This window comes from Chiloscyllium plagiosum, chromosome 33, assembly GCF_004010195.1.
Source record: "Chiloscyllium plagiosum isolate BGI_BamShark_2017 chromosome 33, ASM401019v2, whole genome shotgun sequence".
Taxonomy (NCBI): Eukaryota; Metazoa; Chordata; class Chondrichthyes; order Orectolobiformes; family Hemiscylliidae; genus Chiloscyllium; species Chiloscyllium plagiosum.
Window position 1 is genome coordinate 18,010,801 of NC_057742.1, and position 19,362 is coordinate 18,030,162.

General features: G+C 41.3%; 1 protein-coding gene across 1 annotated transcript in view; it reads left to right on the top strand.

The window, feature by feature from the left end:
- LOC122539902 (cyclin-dependent kinase 6-like) overlaps positions 1-3,670 on the top strand; it is a 28,162-nt gene extending 24,492 nt beyond the window's left edge. The window contains exon 7 of the mRNA XM_043675058.1: positions 1,802-3,670. Coding sequence (XP_043530993.1) covers positions 1,802-1,909 — 108 coding nt within the window. The 3' untranslated portion in view covers positions 1,910-3,670. The remainder of the gene's footprint in view (positions 1-1,801) is intronic.
- The last annotated feature ends 15,692 nt before the right edge of the window (positions 3,671-19,362 follow it).

The following is a 19,362-nucleotide window of genomic DNA, read 5'->3' on the forward strand; positions in this document are numbered from 1 at the left end:
CAGCGTTGTATTAGTATGGATAGAGGATTGTTTAACTAACAGCAATCAAAGAGTGGGGATAAATGAGTGCTATTCTGGTTGGCAGTCAGTGACTAGTGGTGTGCCTCAGGGATCAGTATTGGAACCGCAATCATTCACAATTTACATAGATGATTTGGAGTTGGGGACCACGTGTAGTGTGTCAAAGTTTGCTGATGACACTGAGTGGTAGAGCAAAGTGCGCAGGAGACTCTGAAAGTTTGCAGAGGGATATAGATAGTTTACGTGAGTGGACAATGGTCTGGCAGATGGAATACGATGTGAGTAAATGTGAAGTCATCCATTTCTATAGGAATAACAGTAAAAAGGACTCTTATTTTAACGGTAAAAATTGCAGCATGCTGCTGTGCAGGGGGACTTGGGTGTCCTTGTACATGAATCACAGAAGGTTGGTCTGTAGGTGCGACAGATAATGAGAAAGGCAAATGGAATTTTGTCCTTCATTGCTAAAGAGATTGAGTTTAAAAGCAGGGAGATTATTTTGCAGCTGTACAGGGTGCTGGTGCGGCCACACCTGGAGTACTGCGTGTAGTTTTAGTCTCCTTAATTGAGAAAGAACATATTGACACCAGAGGGGGATGCAGAGGAGGTTCATTAGGTTGACTCTGGAATTGAGAGTGTTGCCTTATGAGGGGAGGCTGAGTAGACTGAGATTATATTCATTGGAATTTAGAAGAATGAGGGGAATCTTATAAAAGCATATAAAGTTATGAAGGGAATAAATAAGATAGAAGCAGGGAGGTTGTTTCCACTGGCAGGTGAAACTAGAACAAGAGGGCACAGCCTCAAAATTAGAGAGTGCAGATTTAGACTGAATTGAGGAGGAACGTCTTCACCCAAAGGGTTGTGGATCTGTACTTCACTACTGTCCAATGAAGTAGTTGATGCTACCTCGTTGACTGTTTTTAAAGCTAAGCAAGATAATGTTTTGAATAGTAAAGGAATTAAGGGTGATGGTGAGAGGGTGAGTAAGTGGAGGTGAGTCCATGAAAGATCAGTCCATGGCGGAGCATGTTCGAAGGGCCAGACGGCCTACTCCTGCTCCTGGTTCTTATGTGTAGCATGAGTTCAGTTCCCACACCAGCTAGTGAGGGAGGGTGTCTTTGCTAAACTTGCCTTTCGGTCCCAAGGCACTAATTGAAGCAAGGCTGGTGTCCTGACCAATACTTAGCCCCCACTCACCAGCACCAGAACAAATTAGCTTATCATTTATCTCAGTTTGTGTGTGTTTGCTGCGCAGAAATTAGTGACTGTGATTGTCTCTGCAACAGTGGTTACTATTCAAGAGTAATTTCCTTTGCAGTCATTACAGACAATTGGTAAACCTTCCCTATCATTCAGCTCCACTGATTCCAAACAGTATTATGTTTTATTGAAATGAAAACAAGAAGTGCTGAATAAACTCAGGACCGTCAGCCTCTGTGGAGAGAGAAGCAGAGTTCCCATTTCAGGCTTGATATTTGTTTCCTTTCGAACTTTGACACTCTGGAAAATCATTTTAGATTTGAAATGTGTTTCTCCACAGGTGGTGCCAGACATGCTGTGTTTGCCCAACACTTCCTGTTTTTATTTCCGATCACCAGTATCTGCTGTGTTTTGTTTCTGTAAAGTTGCATTGCTTCTGTTACTGAAATATTTTCTACATCACTTACAGGAGAAAAGTGTTTTTTAATGTTTAGCCTTTGTCACTGTTCTGCTGATTTTCACCATTTTTTTTGCTTTACTTTCGCACATGGGACATATCAATTCTCTTATCTTTCAGAAATGCCTTCACTTCAATCCGGATCAAAGGGTATCCACCCATGAGGCACTTGCCCATCCTTATTTTAGTGAAACGCCAGAACATTTTGAGGTCAGCAGTCACGAATGAGCAGGAGAGCACTTTGTGTTGAACAAAATGTCGGCTCATTTCTAATTAATATCCACACCGAGTACCAAATTAAAAGGGAGAAGCAGTGTGAATGTAAATTATTGTGGGCGCAGAATAGTGAAGTGGTTCCCATCTATTTCAGCTTGCGACTATAATCGAAAAGTACACCATTGGATGAAGCTCACTTTGGAGCATCCAAAGGTCAAAGAAGGTGCTATATAAATGCAGCATTTTTTTCTTGAAACACGACTTGTTTTAGATGATACAAAGATGGCTGTTGATGTAAAATGTGCTATCATTAGTAGAGTGTTGTGCTTTGTAAACTACAATTGCCATGTGGTTGAAGATTGACTCTTGAGTACATTTCTTTTTGTTATTGGTGCATCAGGACTGCTGCTGAGCGACACCGCAAAAGGTTTTTTTTAACCCTGGAAATAAGTCTGCCAACACAACAAAAATGTCACACGTTAAAGGCTGCCAGACGTCTGGAGACTTTGCAGAGCTCAAATATAAAGAACTGGGATCATTAATATTTTCTTTAAAAAAGGAATCAGATATTACTGAAATGGCATACTTTCTACGCCATTTACACTTTGAGGAAAGTGACTAACATTATCCCATTTCACACAAAAGCCATAAATAAATGTAGTTAAATGAAGAATACGTCAGGGTGGAATGGTAAATGGAAAATTAACTGCTAACCTGGCAGAGACACAATAACATTGTCTTCAGTCCTGCCCTACCCTCACCTGAATTTCCTTGGGCACTTTCTGGTCAGTTGAAGTGGAGTTTGAGCGCCTTGCTCTACTCATCAGAAGGTGGAGAGGCATACCACACATAACTGAAGTCATTACAGTGAATTTTCACCCAGTTAGTGTTGCAAAGAAGCCTTGTTTACAGTGCTCGGGTAACAGGGTGTTGTGAAGCCTTGGATTTAAAATTTATGAGCCCATTGACCTCACTGCAACATCTCAAAGGAACATAAAAACCAGGAGCAGAGTAGGCCGTTTGGCCCTTAGAGCCTGCTCTGCCATTCAACAAGATCCTGGCTGATCGTTTCGTAGCCTCCACTCCACTGGAGTGGATCAGTTATTAATAGTGGAGCCAGAACTCCGACACTTTGGGATAAGGTTACAGCAGTAATCCTTTCCCGAAGGTTTTTCTCAATTTGTAATGATGTCACCTCACCAATATATCAAGTGCAACTTTTATTTTGTTTCACATTTGTGGCTAAAGAGCAAATTATATAAACAATGTCCCATAAAACTGTCTTGGATAATTTTTTTTCGAATGTAAAGGATTCTGGATTATCCTTCAGAAGTTATTAGATAAAGTGAGTGAAGATTGGTAATTTCAGTAAAATTACATGCTGCCATTGTTGCACGTAGTAGTTTTACATGGATATTTTATAGCATGTGGAAACATGCATTTTGTGAAATACTAATGTGAACAGCATCACTGGAGACTGAAGTGTGGAGCAGAGTTGAAGAAAGCAGGAAGAGTCCAAAGTTTGATTTCTGCTCTGAGTTGTTAACCTGGTGTTAGCTGATAGGGCTGTCAGGGGTCTGAGTCTGTGAGAGGAGGAAGTCAATCTCAGGAGAAGGAAACTTTACCAAACGTGTACAAAATGCCAAGCAGTAGACAGTCAGTGATGGCAGAGCCCCGTGGAAGTGTTGGCGGTAGAAAGCACCTTTTTTCAATGAGACCAAAGTGGAGCTCTGCACAATGTTTGGAATGCAGCAAGCCAGGCAGCGTCAGGAGGTGGAGAAGTCGGTGTTTCGGGTGTTACCCATCCCCAGCCCTGAGGAAGGGTTACACCGGAAACATCAACTTCTCCACCTCCTGATGCTGCCTGGCTTGCTGTGTTCTTCCAGCCTCCTGCCTGTCTATTTTGGATTCTAGCATCTGCAGTTTTTTTGTCTCTGGTGACATATCATGTAGTGGAAAGGTAATGACAGGGGAATAGAGCAGGGAAGTCCAGATGGGTTAAATCCCACTATATTGCATGTTCCGAACAAATCAAATAGAGTATAAACCAATGGAAATGTGCTGAGCAAGCACTGTTGGACTTGTCAGAGGGCATTGATTCAGTTCATCTACTTCTGCAATGCTAAGCTTTGAAATGCTTTGAACTTAATGCTGAACATGTCGCAGATTTATCAAGTCTGGAATCAGAGCATTGGTGGTAAATTAATCTATGAATGGCGGACACTGAGAAACAAGAAGGGTTGGAAAATTATGAAGGCTGCAGTTTGAAGCATTGTTTATAACGGAACTTCAAATGCATTTTCTAGCTGAAACACTAATTAGGGGAAGGTAGATATAGATGGAAAAAAAATGCAAACATGTAGTTCATAAATGTGATTTCTATGAGTGCAGTGATGCTTGAAGCCTTATTGTTTTGGTGTGTCTCTAAAATCAAAATCAAAACTTTTAAATCTTCTGTTGGCCAGGTCCTCAGCTCACTTGGTATAAATTCATACCTTCCAAACTACAGGTTGAGGCTTATTTCCTCCTACAGTGGCAGGCAAGGTCAGAAGGCTTTAGAGTTCTTTAAGGTAGAGGATTTATTTTTTAAACAGAGCCTTTTGCCGTTGGATATGATGTTCTTCACTTTCCTTAACTCATCATCCTGTGGAAAAATGCATTAATCTTTCACAATGTTTTCTCTGATTTTGTTCTCTCTCATTCCCTTGATGTTGTCCAAACAATTTTCTATTAAAACGTTACTTTCAATAAACCTCAGGACTAAAATGGAAAATACTCTGATAACTATTTCTTTTTCCTGGCAATTGAACATTTGCAGAGCTTGTTTGGAAGTAACTCTTCTGAGCAGTGAAACTAATGGATGGAACAGGCAGTTTTAGTGACAATGAGTCAGTTTGTAATAAAAGTTTCACAAAATTACTTTTGATCCAGCTATAATGAGGTACAAGAATGTCTCAGGGCTATTATAAGAAGAAGTTGTGAAAGTCTCAGTCTTGTCAGCTGTCCTTTGACTTCGGTTCACGAGATTTTGCCTTGAGTCTTTAGATATGACAGCAGACAGATTCCCCATCTCTGGGTACATGGGACAGGGTGTCTCCCAAGGCAGTGATATTCAGAAAACAGGATTTCTTTCCTTTTCGTTCCTGCTGTTCCTCGTTATTAAAATGGTGAGACTCAAAGCAGCTCGATGCAGAAGTTGTCACGATTCTGAATATTTGGGATCATGCTCCTCTCAGTCAATAAGGTCAATGGCACCACATTTCAAGGAGAGTTTCAGGGTGCAGTCTCTGGATCAAACAATAGACCCACTGAAAAAACGCTAGTTCCTTGGAAGTGGAGTCGTCGCAGGTAGACAGGATGGTGAAGAAGGCACTTGTCTTCATTGGTCAGAACAATGAGTATCGGAGTAGGGACATTCTGTTGATGCTGTACAGAACATCATTGAGGCCACTTTTAGAATACTGTGTGCAATTCTGTTTATTCCTCTATAGGAAGGATGTTGTTAACCTTGAGAGACTGTAGAGAGTTCAGACTGGCCCAGCAGGAAAGCTCCGACACTGGCCTGCACTGGCTGGCCAGAATCCAGACAGCTGAAGACTTTAAGATGATCCCTTTGTTGTTCCCTGGAATGGCTTCAGAACACGGGAGATAGTCTTCAGCTATCTGGATTAGTCTTCAGCTAACCCATTCCTACTCATGTATCCATTCAGATGCCTTTTAAATGTTGGAATTGTACCCAACACCTCCTTTGAAGTAGATTTCAACAATTTCCCTCCCAGCAAAGTCATAGAGTCATAGAGATGTACAGCATGGAAACAGACCCTTAGGTCCAACCCGTCCAGGCCGACCAGATATCCCAACCCAGTTCAGTCCCACCTGCCAGCACCCGGCCCATATCCCTCCAAACCCTTCCTATTCATATACCCATCCAAATGCCTCTTAAATGTTGCAATTGTACCAGCCTCCACCACTTCCTCTGGCAGCCCATTCCATACACGTACCACTCTCTGTGTGAAAAAATTGCCCCTTAGCTCTCTTTTATATCTTTCACCTCTCACCCTAAAATATGCCCTCTAGTTCTGGACTCCCAGACCCCAGGGAAAAGACTTTGTCTATTTATCCTAACCCATGCTCCTCATAATTTTGTAAACCTCTATAAGGTCACCCCTCAGCCTCTGACGCACCAGGGAAAGCAGCCCTGGCCTATTCAACCTGTCCCAATAGTTCAAATCCTCCAACCCTGGCGACATCCTTAAAAGTCTTTTCTGAGCCCTTTCAAGTTTCACAACATCTTTCCGATAGGAAGGAGACCAGAATTGGTAAATTTATAAACCATGGAAACAGACCATTTGGTCCAACCAGTCTGTGCTGACTGAAATCCCAAACTAAACTAGGCCCACCTGCCTGTGCTTGATCCATATCCCTCTAAACATTTATTATTCATGTATTTATCCAAATTTGGTTTCATCTGCAAACTTACTAACTGTACCTCTTATGCTCGCATCCAAATCATTTATGTAAATGACAAAAGTAGAAGACCCAGCATCGATCCTTGTGGCACTCCACTGGTCACAGGCCTCCAGTCTGAAAACCAACCGTCCACCACCCTCTGTCTTCAACCTTTGAGCCAAAGGCAAGTAAATCCTGTCATAAATTTATAAACCATGGAAACAAACCATTCGGTCCAACCAGTCTGTGCTGACTGAAATCCCAAACTAAACTAGGCCCACCTGCCTGTGCTTGATCCATATCCCTCTAAACATTTATTGTTCATGTATTTATCCAAATGTCTTTTAAACGTTGTAACTGTACCTGCATTCACCATTTCTTCTGGAAGTCCATTCCAAATAATTCTCTATGTAAAAAAAATTACCCCCCTGTCTTTTTAAAATCTTTCTCCTATCACCTTAAAAAAAATTGCCCTTGTTTTAAAATTCCCCACCCGAGGGAAAAGACATCTGTCAGATTCACCTTATCGAAACCTGTTACTTTACAAACCTCTCTAACATTACCTGTCAACCTCCTATCCTCCAGTGAAAAAAGTCCCTCAGAATCCTCTCCAACAACTTACCCACCAGTGATCACCAGTCTGTAGTTCCTTGGCTTTTCCTCATAGCCTTTCTTAAATACTGGCACCACATCAGCCATCCTCAGGTCTTCCAGCACCTCACCTGTGGCTATCGATGATACAGATATCTCAGCAAGGGGCCCAGCAATCACTTCCTTAGCATCTCTATGGACAGATGAAGAAATGTGAGAGGGAGCTGAAATAGAGCATAACAACCATGACCATTGAGCCAAATTGTCTCTTCTGCATAAAATAATTCTACCAAGAAGGTTATTTGATCAGTTGCATTTAAAATAGCAAAATAGCACAGGAATCCTATTCATTTCAGATACCAAGATGCAGAAAGTGATTGGACAGATGATCAAAAGCTGAGGTTTTTTTAAGGGGGCATCTTAAAAGAAGAAGGATACAGAGACACTTCAGGAGGGAACTCCAGAGCTTAGACATTAGACAGCTGAAGGCCTGACTGCTAAAGATAGGACACTGAAAATTGGAGACACAACAATTAGTCATAGAGCAAGGAATGACTTCCACACAGAATTTCTCTCCAGACAGCAGTCAAATCTGTAACAGGAGTCGGCCATTTTCCCTTGGGCCTGATGACAGGATTGTGGTTGACCTGGTTGTGGCCTCAACTCTCCTGTTCTACCTCTTGAAAACCTTTGACTGTCTTGCTAAGTAAGTATCTATAAGTGTGTCTCAGGGTCAGACAGAATCACATCTGGTGAATGTGCAGAAATTTACTCAAAGGAACACAGTTTGCAAACTTGGGAGTTGACTAAGAAATTTTAGAATGAAGGAGAGATACTTCATTGGGATGGATTTTCTGTAAAGAGCATTGTGAGTAAAAAGAGTTTATTGAAGGAACTATGGTAATTTCTTGTGAAGATATTCAGTCACTGACTACTACAGTAATGAAATAGTCAAAAAAAAAAGCTAGGTTTGACTCTGAGATTTGACTTGTCCAGTATTACCGTCACCTGGGAATAAGAATCACACCAACAGAGAAAAGCAGGAACCGACCATAATACTGTATAACAGGGGAATCCCTCACTCCCTAATTTCACTTTATCACATTTGTTCTTAAAAGAAGCTGCAAACATTGAATAGAACAAATCTCAAATACTATTCCTTTGTTGAAAAAACAAATCTGTAACTCCAGTAAATATAAAATAAAAATTCAAATTCATTTTATAATGTCAAAAGTTCAACATCCCAACAGAAAATATGGAGTCATAGAGTTGCACAGAACAGAAACAGACCCTTCAGTCCAACTCTTCCATGCTGACCAGATATCCTAAGTTAATCTAGTCCCATTTGCTAGTATTTGGCCCATATCTCTCTAACCACATCCTATCCAAATGCCTTTTAAATGTTGTAATTGTGCCAGCCTCCACCACTTCCTCTGGCAGCTCATTCCATACACAAACCACCCTCCGTGTGAAAGAATTGTCCCTTAAGTCCCTTTTATGTCTTTCCCCTCTCATCTTAAACCTATGCCCTCGAGTCGTGTACTCCCCTTCCCTGGGAACAAGACCTTGGGACAGGACTCACCCTATCCATGCCCTGATGATTTTATAAACCTTTGGAAGGTCACCCCTCAGCCTCCAAAGCTTCATGGAAGACAGCTTCTCCATATTGGTCAAACCCTCCAACCCCAGCAACATCGTTATGAATCTTTTCTGCACCCTTTCAATTTTAACAACATCTTTCCTAAAGCAGGAAGACCAGAATCAAAAGCAGTGTTTTAAAAGTGGCCTAACCAATGTACTGAACAGCTACAACATGACATTCCAAATACTGTACTCAATGCACTGACCAATAAAGGTCAAGTATACCAAATGCTTTCTTCACTACCCTGTCTACCTGTGACTCCACCTTCAAGGAAATATGAACCTGCACGCCAAGGTCACTTTGTTCGGCAACACTCCCCTGGACCTTACCATTAAGTGTATAAGTCTGCCCTGATTTGCCTTTCCAAAATGCAGCGCCTCACATTTATCTAAATTAAATGCCATCTGCCACTCCTTGGCTCATCTGATCAAGGTCTCATTGTACTCTCAGATAACCTTCTTCACTGTCCACTGCACCACCAATTTTGGTGTCATTTGTAAACTTACTAACCATTCCCCTAGTATTCACATCTAAATCATTTACATAAATGACAAAAAGCAATGGATCCAGCACTGATCCTTGTGGCACACTGCTAGTCGCATGGCTCTAGTCCAAAAAACAACTGGTCACAGCGCTCCAGTCCATCACCACCATCTGTCTCCTACCTTCAAGCCAAGTACTATCTAATAAAACAGGTGCTAGAGAACCTCAGCAGCTCTCACAACATGTACAGGGAGAGAAAAAGAGAGTCAATGTTTCAAGCCCCATGATTCTTCTTTGGAACATCAGGTAAACAGTGTCTTTAAAAGTAAAAGTTCATCTCAAATAGATTGAAAAAAGGTGACAGACTTCAAGGGGTGGCATGATGCCTCAGTGGTTAGCACTGCTGCCTCGCAACACCAGGGACCTGGGTTCGATTCCACCCTTGCGCAGCTGTCAGTGTGAAGTTTGCCTGTTCTCCCTGGGTCTGTGTGGGTTTCCTCTGGGTGTTCTGGTTTCCTCCCACAGTCCAAATTTGTGCAGGTTAGCTGGATTGGCCATACTAAATTGCACACAGTGTGCAGGATAGGTGGATTAGTGATGGGAAATGCAGGGTTATTGGGATAGGGTGGGTCTAGATGAGATACTCTTTGGAACGGTGGCATGGGCTGAATGGCCTGCTTCCACACTGTAGGGATCCTATGATAAGTCCATGAAAGTTGAAGATTACATGTTGGAATTAAGAAAAACACCTAAACAATGCCTGAGAAAGTGGGTAAGGAGGTTAGAGGAAGTGAATTTTAGTGTAGAATTTGCTAAATACAGATCTTCAGGTGGGTTTTGAATTTGCTGAATGACAATATCCCAGGGTGGTTTTGCAGCGAGCATGAAAAATAGATTTTTTTACGACACTGTCTAAATATTAATCTTGAATGAGCTGGGTAGTCACAACATATGAATATGGACTCGTCTGTAAGCTGAGGGCTACAAATACAGTTATTCACCTTCCTCCAAAATATTCCAGAAAAACACTTGTTTGGGAACTTGGGTTTGTTATGTGAGTTCTTTACTAATTTACAATGAAAGTGGGCAAACATTTTTAAAGTAAATGCCACTGAGCATTTCTGCCATTTACTACTCTGCCAGCAGTCGCCCTGAGGAAAGGAAGCTGTAAATTTTCCTGTCAATATTAACACTGCAACTGTTAGAAATGAAGCTACAACAACAACTTGCAATGATGTAGCACATTTAATATGGGGAAAACATCTCAAAGCAAAATCTGACAACAAGGCAATCTTAGATCAAGTGCCCAAAAGCTTCAGCAAAGGGTTAGGTTTTAAGTTAAAATGAGGGCAGGGACAGAAAATTCTTATAAGGAAATAGCACTGTGTAAGATCTGGTAAAAGTTAAAAATCATCCAACATCAGGTTATAGATCAACAGGTTTATTTGGAAGTACTTGCTTTCGGAGCGCTGCTCCTTCACAAGATGGTTGTGAAGCAAACACAGAATTTATAGCAAAAGATTACAGTGTCCTGCAACTGAAATGATACATTGAACAAACCTCAATTGCTGTTAAGCCTTTCATCTTTTAGAATGGGTTACAGGTTTCGGTTCATTAATATATAAACCCCAGAATTTATTTTAAGTCACATCCTCGAGATAACTTAAGGTTTTGTAAAAGAAAGTGACATCTCAGCCTTAAGTTATAACGAGAATGTGACTTAAAAGAAGTTCTGGGATTTACATATTAATGAGCCGAAAGCTGCAACCCATTCTAAAAGATGAAAGACTTATCAGCAATCGAGGTTTGTTCAATATATTGTTTAAGTTGCATGAAACTGGAGTCTTTTACTATATATTCAGTTTCTTATGGGCCTGTTCCACAGCTACCTGATGAAGGAGCAGTGCTCCAAAAGCTAGTGCTTTCACATGAACCTGTTGGACTATACCCTGGTGTTGTGTGATTTTTAACTTTGTTCACCCCAGTCCAACACCAGTTCCTCCACCTCATAAGGTCTGGGAGGGATTGTTCTTTGTTCATGGTGTTGTGCAACTGTTGGGAAATAGTTAAGGTTAAAGATTGTGAGCAGATATGATTGTTTCTCCTTAGAGTGTAGAACTAAAATCCTTTTGTATTAGAAGTAGCAATCAAGCTTGAAGCCACTCTTAGTGAAGGGAGTAGCAGTCAGCATATTTGAGTGACAACTCTCTGTATAGTCAGCAACTTGTGTCAAGTCATAGAGTCATACAGCACGGAAGCACACCCTTCGGCCAGACTCCTCCGTGCAGACCAGACATCTTAATCTGACCTTCTCCCATTTGCCAGCATTTGGATCATATCCCTCTAAACCCTTCCTATTTGTATACCCATCTAAGTGACCTTTGACTTGATTCAAGATGCTGACCGTACAGAGAATTTTCACTCCAACATGTATCCATGGTTTTGTTTCTGCCAGGACTTGTATTTAACAACATCGTTAAGAACTGGATGAGAAAAATTGATCTTTTAAAGTTAATGATTGGGACTGTTGTATTGTGTCAGCTTAAAAACACCTCAGGCTGATTCTTGTTGGAACCCAGCTAAGTGTCAATTCTGTCAAGTTTCATTGGAGGATTTCTCTCCACAAGGCCTAGCAAGTTCTGTTGCGCTTTCATCCGGAAGATGTATCATTGGTTATGTTCCATGCACCTATGGTACCCTACTTGTATGATGCAAGCCTGATTCCCCTGCTCACCATGGATAGAAACTAACTATTGCCAGGATATCCCAGGTTTCCTAATGGCAGAGCCCATTTGTAAAATGTTGTTCCCGATGAAGGGCTTTTGCCTGCAATGTCAGTTTTCCTGCTCCTCAGATGCTGCCTGACCTACTGTGCTTTTTCAGCACCACTCTAATCTTGACTCTAATCTCCAGCATCTGTCATAGCCACTTCTGCCTAAATGCTGTTTTACACCTGGTCAAGCACAGTCAGTCCTGAGCTGCCCTGCACGGTTCGCGATATCTGTTGGGGCTTGACCATTAAGGGGATATTGGGGCCGCACTTTGTAGATAGAGTCATGGAGTCGTAGCATGGAAACAGACCCTTCGGTCCAACTCATCCATGCCGACCAATTTTTCCACACTCAACTAATCCCATTTGCCTGTGTTTAGCCTATATCCCCCTAACCCTTTCCTATTCATGTAGCTGTTGAAATGTCTTTTAAATATTGTAATGTATCTGCCACTTCCACTTCCTCTGGCAGCTCATTGGTACTCCCACCTCCCTGTGAAAAAGTTGTCCTTCCAGTCCCTTTTAAATCTTGCCTCTCTTACCTTAAACTTATACCCTCTGGTTTTGGACTCATTTACCCTGGAGAAAAGACGTTGGCTATTCACTCTATCCATGCCCATCATGATTTTATTAACCTGTATAAGGTCAGCTCTCAACCTCCTCCACTCCATATAAAAGTCCCAGCCTTTCCAGCCTCTGCTTATAACGCAAACCTTCAAGTCTCAGTAACATGCTTGTGAATCTTTTCTGCATCCTTTTCAGGTTAATAACATCCTTCTTGTAGCAGCGTGACCAGAATTGTACTCAGTACTCCAAATGTGGCTTGTCTAGTGCAGCCATAACATGACATCCCAACTCCTGTACTGATGAAGATAAGAGTGCCTTCTTAACCACCATGTCTACCTGTGACACCACTTTCAAGGAATTATGTACGTGCATCGCGAGGTAATCTGCCATGCACCTACGGTACCCCGGGGTCCTACCATTGACTGTTTAAGTCCTGCCCTTTTGTCTTAACAAAATGCAACACGTCACATTTATCGGAATTAAACTCCATCTGCCATTCCTCAGCCTAGTGGCCCAGTTGATCAACATCCCTCTGTGCTCTTAGATAACCTTCTACACTCTCTGCTATACCATCAATTTTGGTGGCATGTGCAAACTTATTAACCGTGCCTCCAATATTCACATCCAAATCATTTATATAAATGATAAACAACAATGGACCCAGCACTGATCCCTGCAGCTTTTCTTAAATTACAGCACAACATTAGCCACCCTGCAGTGTTCTGGCACCTCACCCATAGTTGTTAATGAAGCAAATATCTCTGCTAGGCGCCATGCAATTTCTTTCTTAACTTTCCACAGTGTCATGGGTTACACTTGATCAGGTCCTGGGGATTTATCTACCTTTCTGTTTTTCAGGATGTTCAGCACCTCCTCTTCTGTAATGTGAACTCTTTTCAAGACGTCTTTATTTATTTCCAGAGTTCTCTAGTTTCCGTGTCTTTTTGCTTGGTAAATACTAATACGAAATATTCATTTAGGATCTCAGCTATCTCCTGCGGTTCCGCACATTGATGGCCATGTTGATCATTAAGGGGTTCTATTCTCTCCCTAGTTACTCTTTTGCTGTTAATATGTTGGTAGAATTTCTTTGGATTCTCCTTGACCCTCGCTGAGAACTGCATTTAAATGAGATGAGATTAATGAATAATGAGATGACAATGATTGCAAATGGATGCTCATAGGCTGCTCAATAGTGAGATTCTCACCTCACTGTTTCATTCTAAGTTGGAGAATCTGATGGTTTTGTCTCGGCATGGAAAATTTCCTTCCTCCCGATCTCACCTTATTCTCCCAACTTTCTTGCCAATGTCCATGTCATTCAGGGGATGAGAAGACTCCACTCCCAAGTTCTCACACTCTAATTTGTGTCTCAGTAGGGGTGTCAAAATCCTGAAAATCGCTCCTCACAGCATTGTGGATGTACCTATTCCACCTGCGGTAGATCAAAGAGGCAGCTTATCACTAGCTTCTCCATGGCTGTTAGGGATAGGCAATTAAATCCCATAAAAGAATAAATGTTTAAACATTCTATAAGGTACACTTTTCAGCTCACACATCCACATATATAACATCAAAGCACCTTTCTTATTTTTTAAGGAACGTCAGAACAAATTTCATTTTTAACTCAAGTAGGGGACCAGTGCCGTTGCATCTCAGGTTTGGCTGAACACCAGATTCTAACATGGTTGTCCATTTGAAGGATTTCATTGTGCTTTTAACAATGTACTTCACATTATAAGAGAGGACAGTTTGTTCCTTTCTTGTTCATCGATCTTATTGTGGAAGGGGTTTTTTTTTGTGCTTTAAGTGGTCAAGTTGTGTAATCATTCATTGATTAAGGTTGCCTTGTATACATAGGAAAGAAACAAAAATCTTTTATTGTTGAAGCCTCAGGAACATATTCATCAGGCTTTCACAGCTTAAGAACTAACTTGTTACTCAATACCTTAGGTGTACCATCAATAAACTATGCTGAAGTTAGGGGATGGCATTGAACCACATTGTTCAAATCCACTGCAAAACAGGTCAAGTCACTGAAAATTTAATAGGTTTCTTTATTAAATTAGCTTTAGTTGGCTCACTAATTTGAAGTTATTGATGTGACACTTGTCTGTCTAAATTAAAGTACAAGTTTAAAATGTCATTAAAACAAACTGAGTGAGAAATGTCTAATAATTTATAAATGAGTGAAGAGGACATACAGTAGAGTGCGCAACTCCACCATAGTGTATAATCTCAATAATGTTATTCCAATTAAACAGCTCTTCCTTGAAGCGTTTCTCTGCCTGGTTGATGTTCTGCATCTAAAAGGTTGAAAAAAATACTATTTTTGCTTAGAATTTCTGTATCACTGAGGAAGTTTCCGGCTCCAAACTTTAGATCCAAAAATAAGTTCTGAACGCTGTGCTCATATTTTGCCAGCCGTGGTAAATTCCTACTGCACTTGTTGGGACAACCTTAATTCTAATCAACAACATTATAAGAAAATCAATCTGTCCTGTCCCCAAATGTTAACAGATTCTTTATTTTAAAAATCCAGGATCTGGATGTTTGCCAACACCTAATCAGCTCTTTACGGACCATACCCTTTGTGCCATGTTGCATTGAAATCTACCCATTCATTTCTGAGATATATTATTTACAAAGAGACTAGCACATCAGGGGAAAACTATTATCTTGGCCCTCCTTCAATGATGGAGATAAGAAACCACATCAAAGTGTAACAGGTAGTTCCAGTGTATCTTGGCGAAGGGAACATTTGGTTTTGCAGGAGATTTTAATCAGTTACTTGATCCTGGTCAGAATACATGCTAAAATATTAGTCACTTTAACGTTTATGAAATTTTCATCTTTTACAAAGTAAGCTTTAAACCCCACAATTTGTATTTAACCATTGCATCACCAGTGTTTCCAGAAGAATAAACATGTCCTTAGGCCAAATTCAACCTAGTTTCAGCAATCTTAAATTTAGTGCTACATCATTTAATATCGCTTCTTAGAAGTGAGGAGTAGCTTTTATTATTCATATGAACATACAAAATGATTTTAATGAAGGCTCACAAATTTTAAATAATATATTAGCAGTTTTTATTGTGTATCTTCTTACCATTCTCATGCATCTGGTTGTACAGAGCTAAGGATAAACATGACTATGAGAAACAAGACAAAGCCATTCTGTAGCAAAATCAAACATTGCTTTTAATTCCAATCAACTGGTCTTTTACGAACCTTAATGAGGGATCTGAAATAAAAATAATGAGGAACAGATAACATGAATTGTTCTGCTATTATATGAATAACTGCACCTACTAATTGGATTGTTCAAGGTGCAAATCAAATGAATCCATTTGCAATAGCCTCTCCAACAAAGAAATGCTCTCATTAGTAAGGGGATTAATTGGGTACATGTATTTTGCAGAGCTGAAATGAGCTACCCTGTTCCATAGATCGGAAAGCCAGCTTCACATCCAGCCAAGGGACTACATTTCCAAATGGCGACTCTAGACATGAATCATCATTTGTTACAATTAACATTGATCCACGTGCCCAATACACCTTCTCATTCTCTCTGAACCAAAACACAAAACATTTGGGATAGTGAGCCATTAGATACGTGGTCAGCTATTTTTACTATAATCTGGAGTCCACTGAGCATCAGCTTTCTTTAAATAATGATAAACAGTTAGACATGGCCAGCATTCCCTCTAAATTTCTTCTAAGCTGTGCAGGGGCTGCAACATCAGGAAATGGAATTCAGCGCTACTATTGGTGTTCTGATGCTGATTGCCATGCACAGAATATTGGAACAATTGTGCGCATATGCACCGGAGAGGGAACAGACCGAAGTTTACAAATCAACTATGTTAAGGAATTATGTTAAACAACAGCAAGAGCACAACCACCGCAGATGTAGCTCGCTTACATCATGTGTGGGTGGAAATTTCCACTGTTTTGAGCGGCATGGACAATGGTGAGAAATGTGGGAGAATAAAACATTAGATTTGCCAATATTGCAAAACTTTTTCCGGATTTGTCATAGAATCCCTACAGCGTGGAAGCAGGCCATTCGGCCCCTCCAGTTCACACCGATCCTCCAGAAAGCATCCCACCCAGACCCAACCACCAACCCCATAACCCTGTTTTTCCCATGGCTAGCCACCTAGTCTGCACACTAATGTAGCATTGCCAATCCACCCTAACCTTTGGACTGTGGAGGAAACTGGAGCACCCAGTGGAAACCCCCGCAGACACAGAGAGAACATGCAGACTCCACATGCAGTCGCCCGAGAGTGGAATTGAACCCATGTCTCTGGCACTGCGAGGGAGCAGTGCTGACCACTGAGTCAACGTCCCATCCTTGGGTTTAAATGGTGAGTTCTGAAGTTAGCTAATGAGCAGGGACTTCCTTATTTATTGATTGATTGAATCATTTATTATCACGGGTATTCAATATAAAATACAGTGAAAAGTTTTATCCAGTTGCCATGAATTGGCACCATTCTAATTAACTTAAAATAAAATAAAAGCTAAAAGAAAGATAACTTAAAGAGAGTCCAACCTTTCCTTCTCCATTGCAACAATCCCGCTCTGGTCTTCACCAGCCCAAACCATAGCCCCAGGGTGCTGCTGTGGTCTTCAGTCCATGCCATGCCAGCCCCAGGGTGCTGCTCTGAGCTTCTCAGCCCCCACCATGCCATCTCCAGAGAGCTGCTTCAGGCTTCACCAGCCCATGCCATACCACCCATAGAGTGCTACTCTGAGCTTCTCCAGCGCATGCCATACCACCCATAGAGTGCCACTCTGAGCTTCTGCAGCCCACTCTATGCCAATCCCAGAGTGCCGCTCCAAGCTTCAAAGGGCAACCGATTCTTTGGCCACACTGCCTCTGAAGGCAGTTCCACTCTGGACCCCCTTCAAGCCGCCTTACTACCAAATAACTCTCTGCAGAAGATAAGTTTAAGCAAAAACTAAAAGAAAACTAAGAAAAGAAGAAGGGAAAAAGAGGAAAAGAAAAGATAAAGAGGACAAGCCCGGGCACAGGAGCCTGGATACTGCCTACTATGCCATTGCCATCTTGGATTTACATGCAATTGCATCTCATTATTAGGTAACATCACCTCATTTCTATGCAGTCCCTATTCTCCCTGCCTTCCCCAAGAACTAGACAGCACCAATTACCAGCATGAGGATCACAGCAGATGCCTGGTGGTGGCAGCTCACTGTTTGCTTCTCCAGCCCTATATCCAACTACACCATTATCAACTACTCCAGAAAGGATTTTTTCACAAATCACATCTATTTGGTCTCAACAAGTGGAGAGTGTATGGCCAACAAGGGCTATGTACTTAGGGTAAATGAGGAATGTGAAAAGTTTAATGAAAGGTCTAAACGGAAAGGGCAGTGGGAGAGCTAAAGGTCAATTGTGGAAATGGGGAATCATTGTTCATTTCAGGCAGAACCTACAAGTCAGTCAAAAGGACACAAAATTAAAACTTTGCCATCCTTTCACCAATTTAAGTGCACAATAATAAGAGAAAATTATGGCATGCAGAATACATGATTCTTTCTCTTTTCGGGGATGGGCTATAACTCCTTATATGTGAGGCAGTCCTAGGGGCAGTTGCATTAATCAGGCATCGCTTGATTGTGTAATGCCACTCAACTGGAAACAAATTATAATTCTTTGGCAGATGATTCTTTTTGCAAGAATAAACATTACAAATTATGGCTCCATGCAAGCAAGACAATTAAAAACAGTACTTGGTATCTGTGATAACCCCTTTAAGGTTTACAGGAAATCATTAATTAACCTCCCAATGGAACTCATTAAATAGGAATTCACATGGTAACAGGCAATGGCCCTGGGAGCTGGAACTCATTACCTGAGCCCTTTATAAAGCAGATCCCAATAAGCTCTTTTGGTAGCGTGGTAGTGCCTCTACCTCTGAGCCAGAATGCCCAGGTTCAAGCCCCGCTTGCTCCTGAAATAACTCCATAGCAGCCGGAATCCTGTCACTAAGTCACTGTCTACTTACACTGATCCAGCTTCCTCAGAGCTATCTCTCAGAGTGAATGGAACACCTGACAGTTCTGTTTGTATCTGTCAGCCAAGGCTCCCTGATTGGACCAGGTTAGCAGCCCAATCAGGGAATTTGTATTCTATGAGGTCTACCTGGTTGACTTGGTTACAATCACTACAGCTCCAGAAGTGTGTTTTTATTTGTCTGAAAAAATTGATTAAAAATATCTATAATAGGGAGAATACTGGAGAAATGGCACCAAGTGAAATACACATTCCCAAAGCTTGTGCAAACACAATGGGATAAATGGTTTCCTGCAGTGCAACATTTCTGTGATTTTGCACTTGAGGTATTTGACAAAAGTAAGCAACGTGATAAAGCAGTCTCAGGGATGGGTTTGCAGCACTGTCCATCCTGGGCTGGGACTAGCCTACAGAAGCCACGGGTAATAGCTCTGTTTTGGTGTTCAATGATAAGTGACATCCCTTTCAAATGGGCTTCCTGAGTTATTACAGTATCAACTGCTGTCATGTCATGTCAGATAAGCAAATCCATACAAACACAAACTTAAAAGTCGAATCTGTATTTGCCATTTCTGCATCAAGTTTCAGAACTGATAATGGAAGTCAATGCTTCAGAGCTGCCCCGGAAAGGGCTTCCTTTCATTGTTTAACTTTCTGTTGGTTACATGGCAACCCGCCACTGATCAGTCCACAGGACCTGGTCATTGCAGCACTCCTTGAATGCATCTGTTGCTGAACAATTGTTTACTTATTTATATGATTGTATGTGCAGTAACTAAAGGTGATCGCAGCATCAAGTGTCTCACTTGTTAAAGGGAAGGCAACAGTCAGTGTTTCAGGGCAGGAGCATTGCAAGCTGTAAAGGCTTGTAAGGGTTCAGTCAGAGTATGAAATCTGACTGTTATACAGTGAAATCT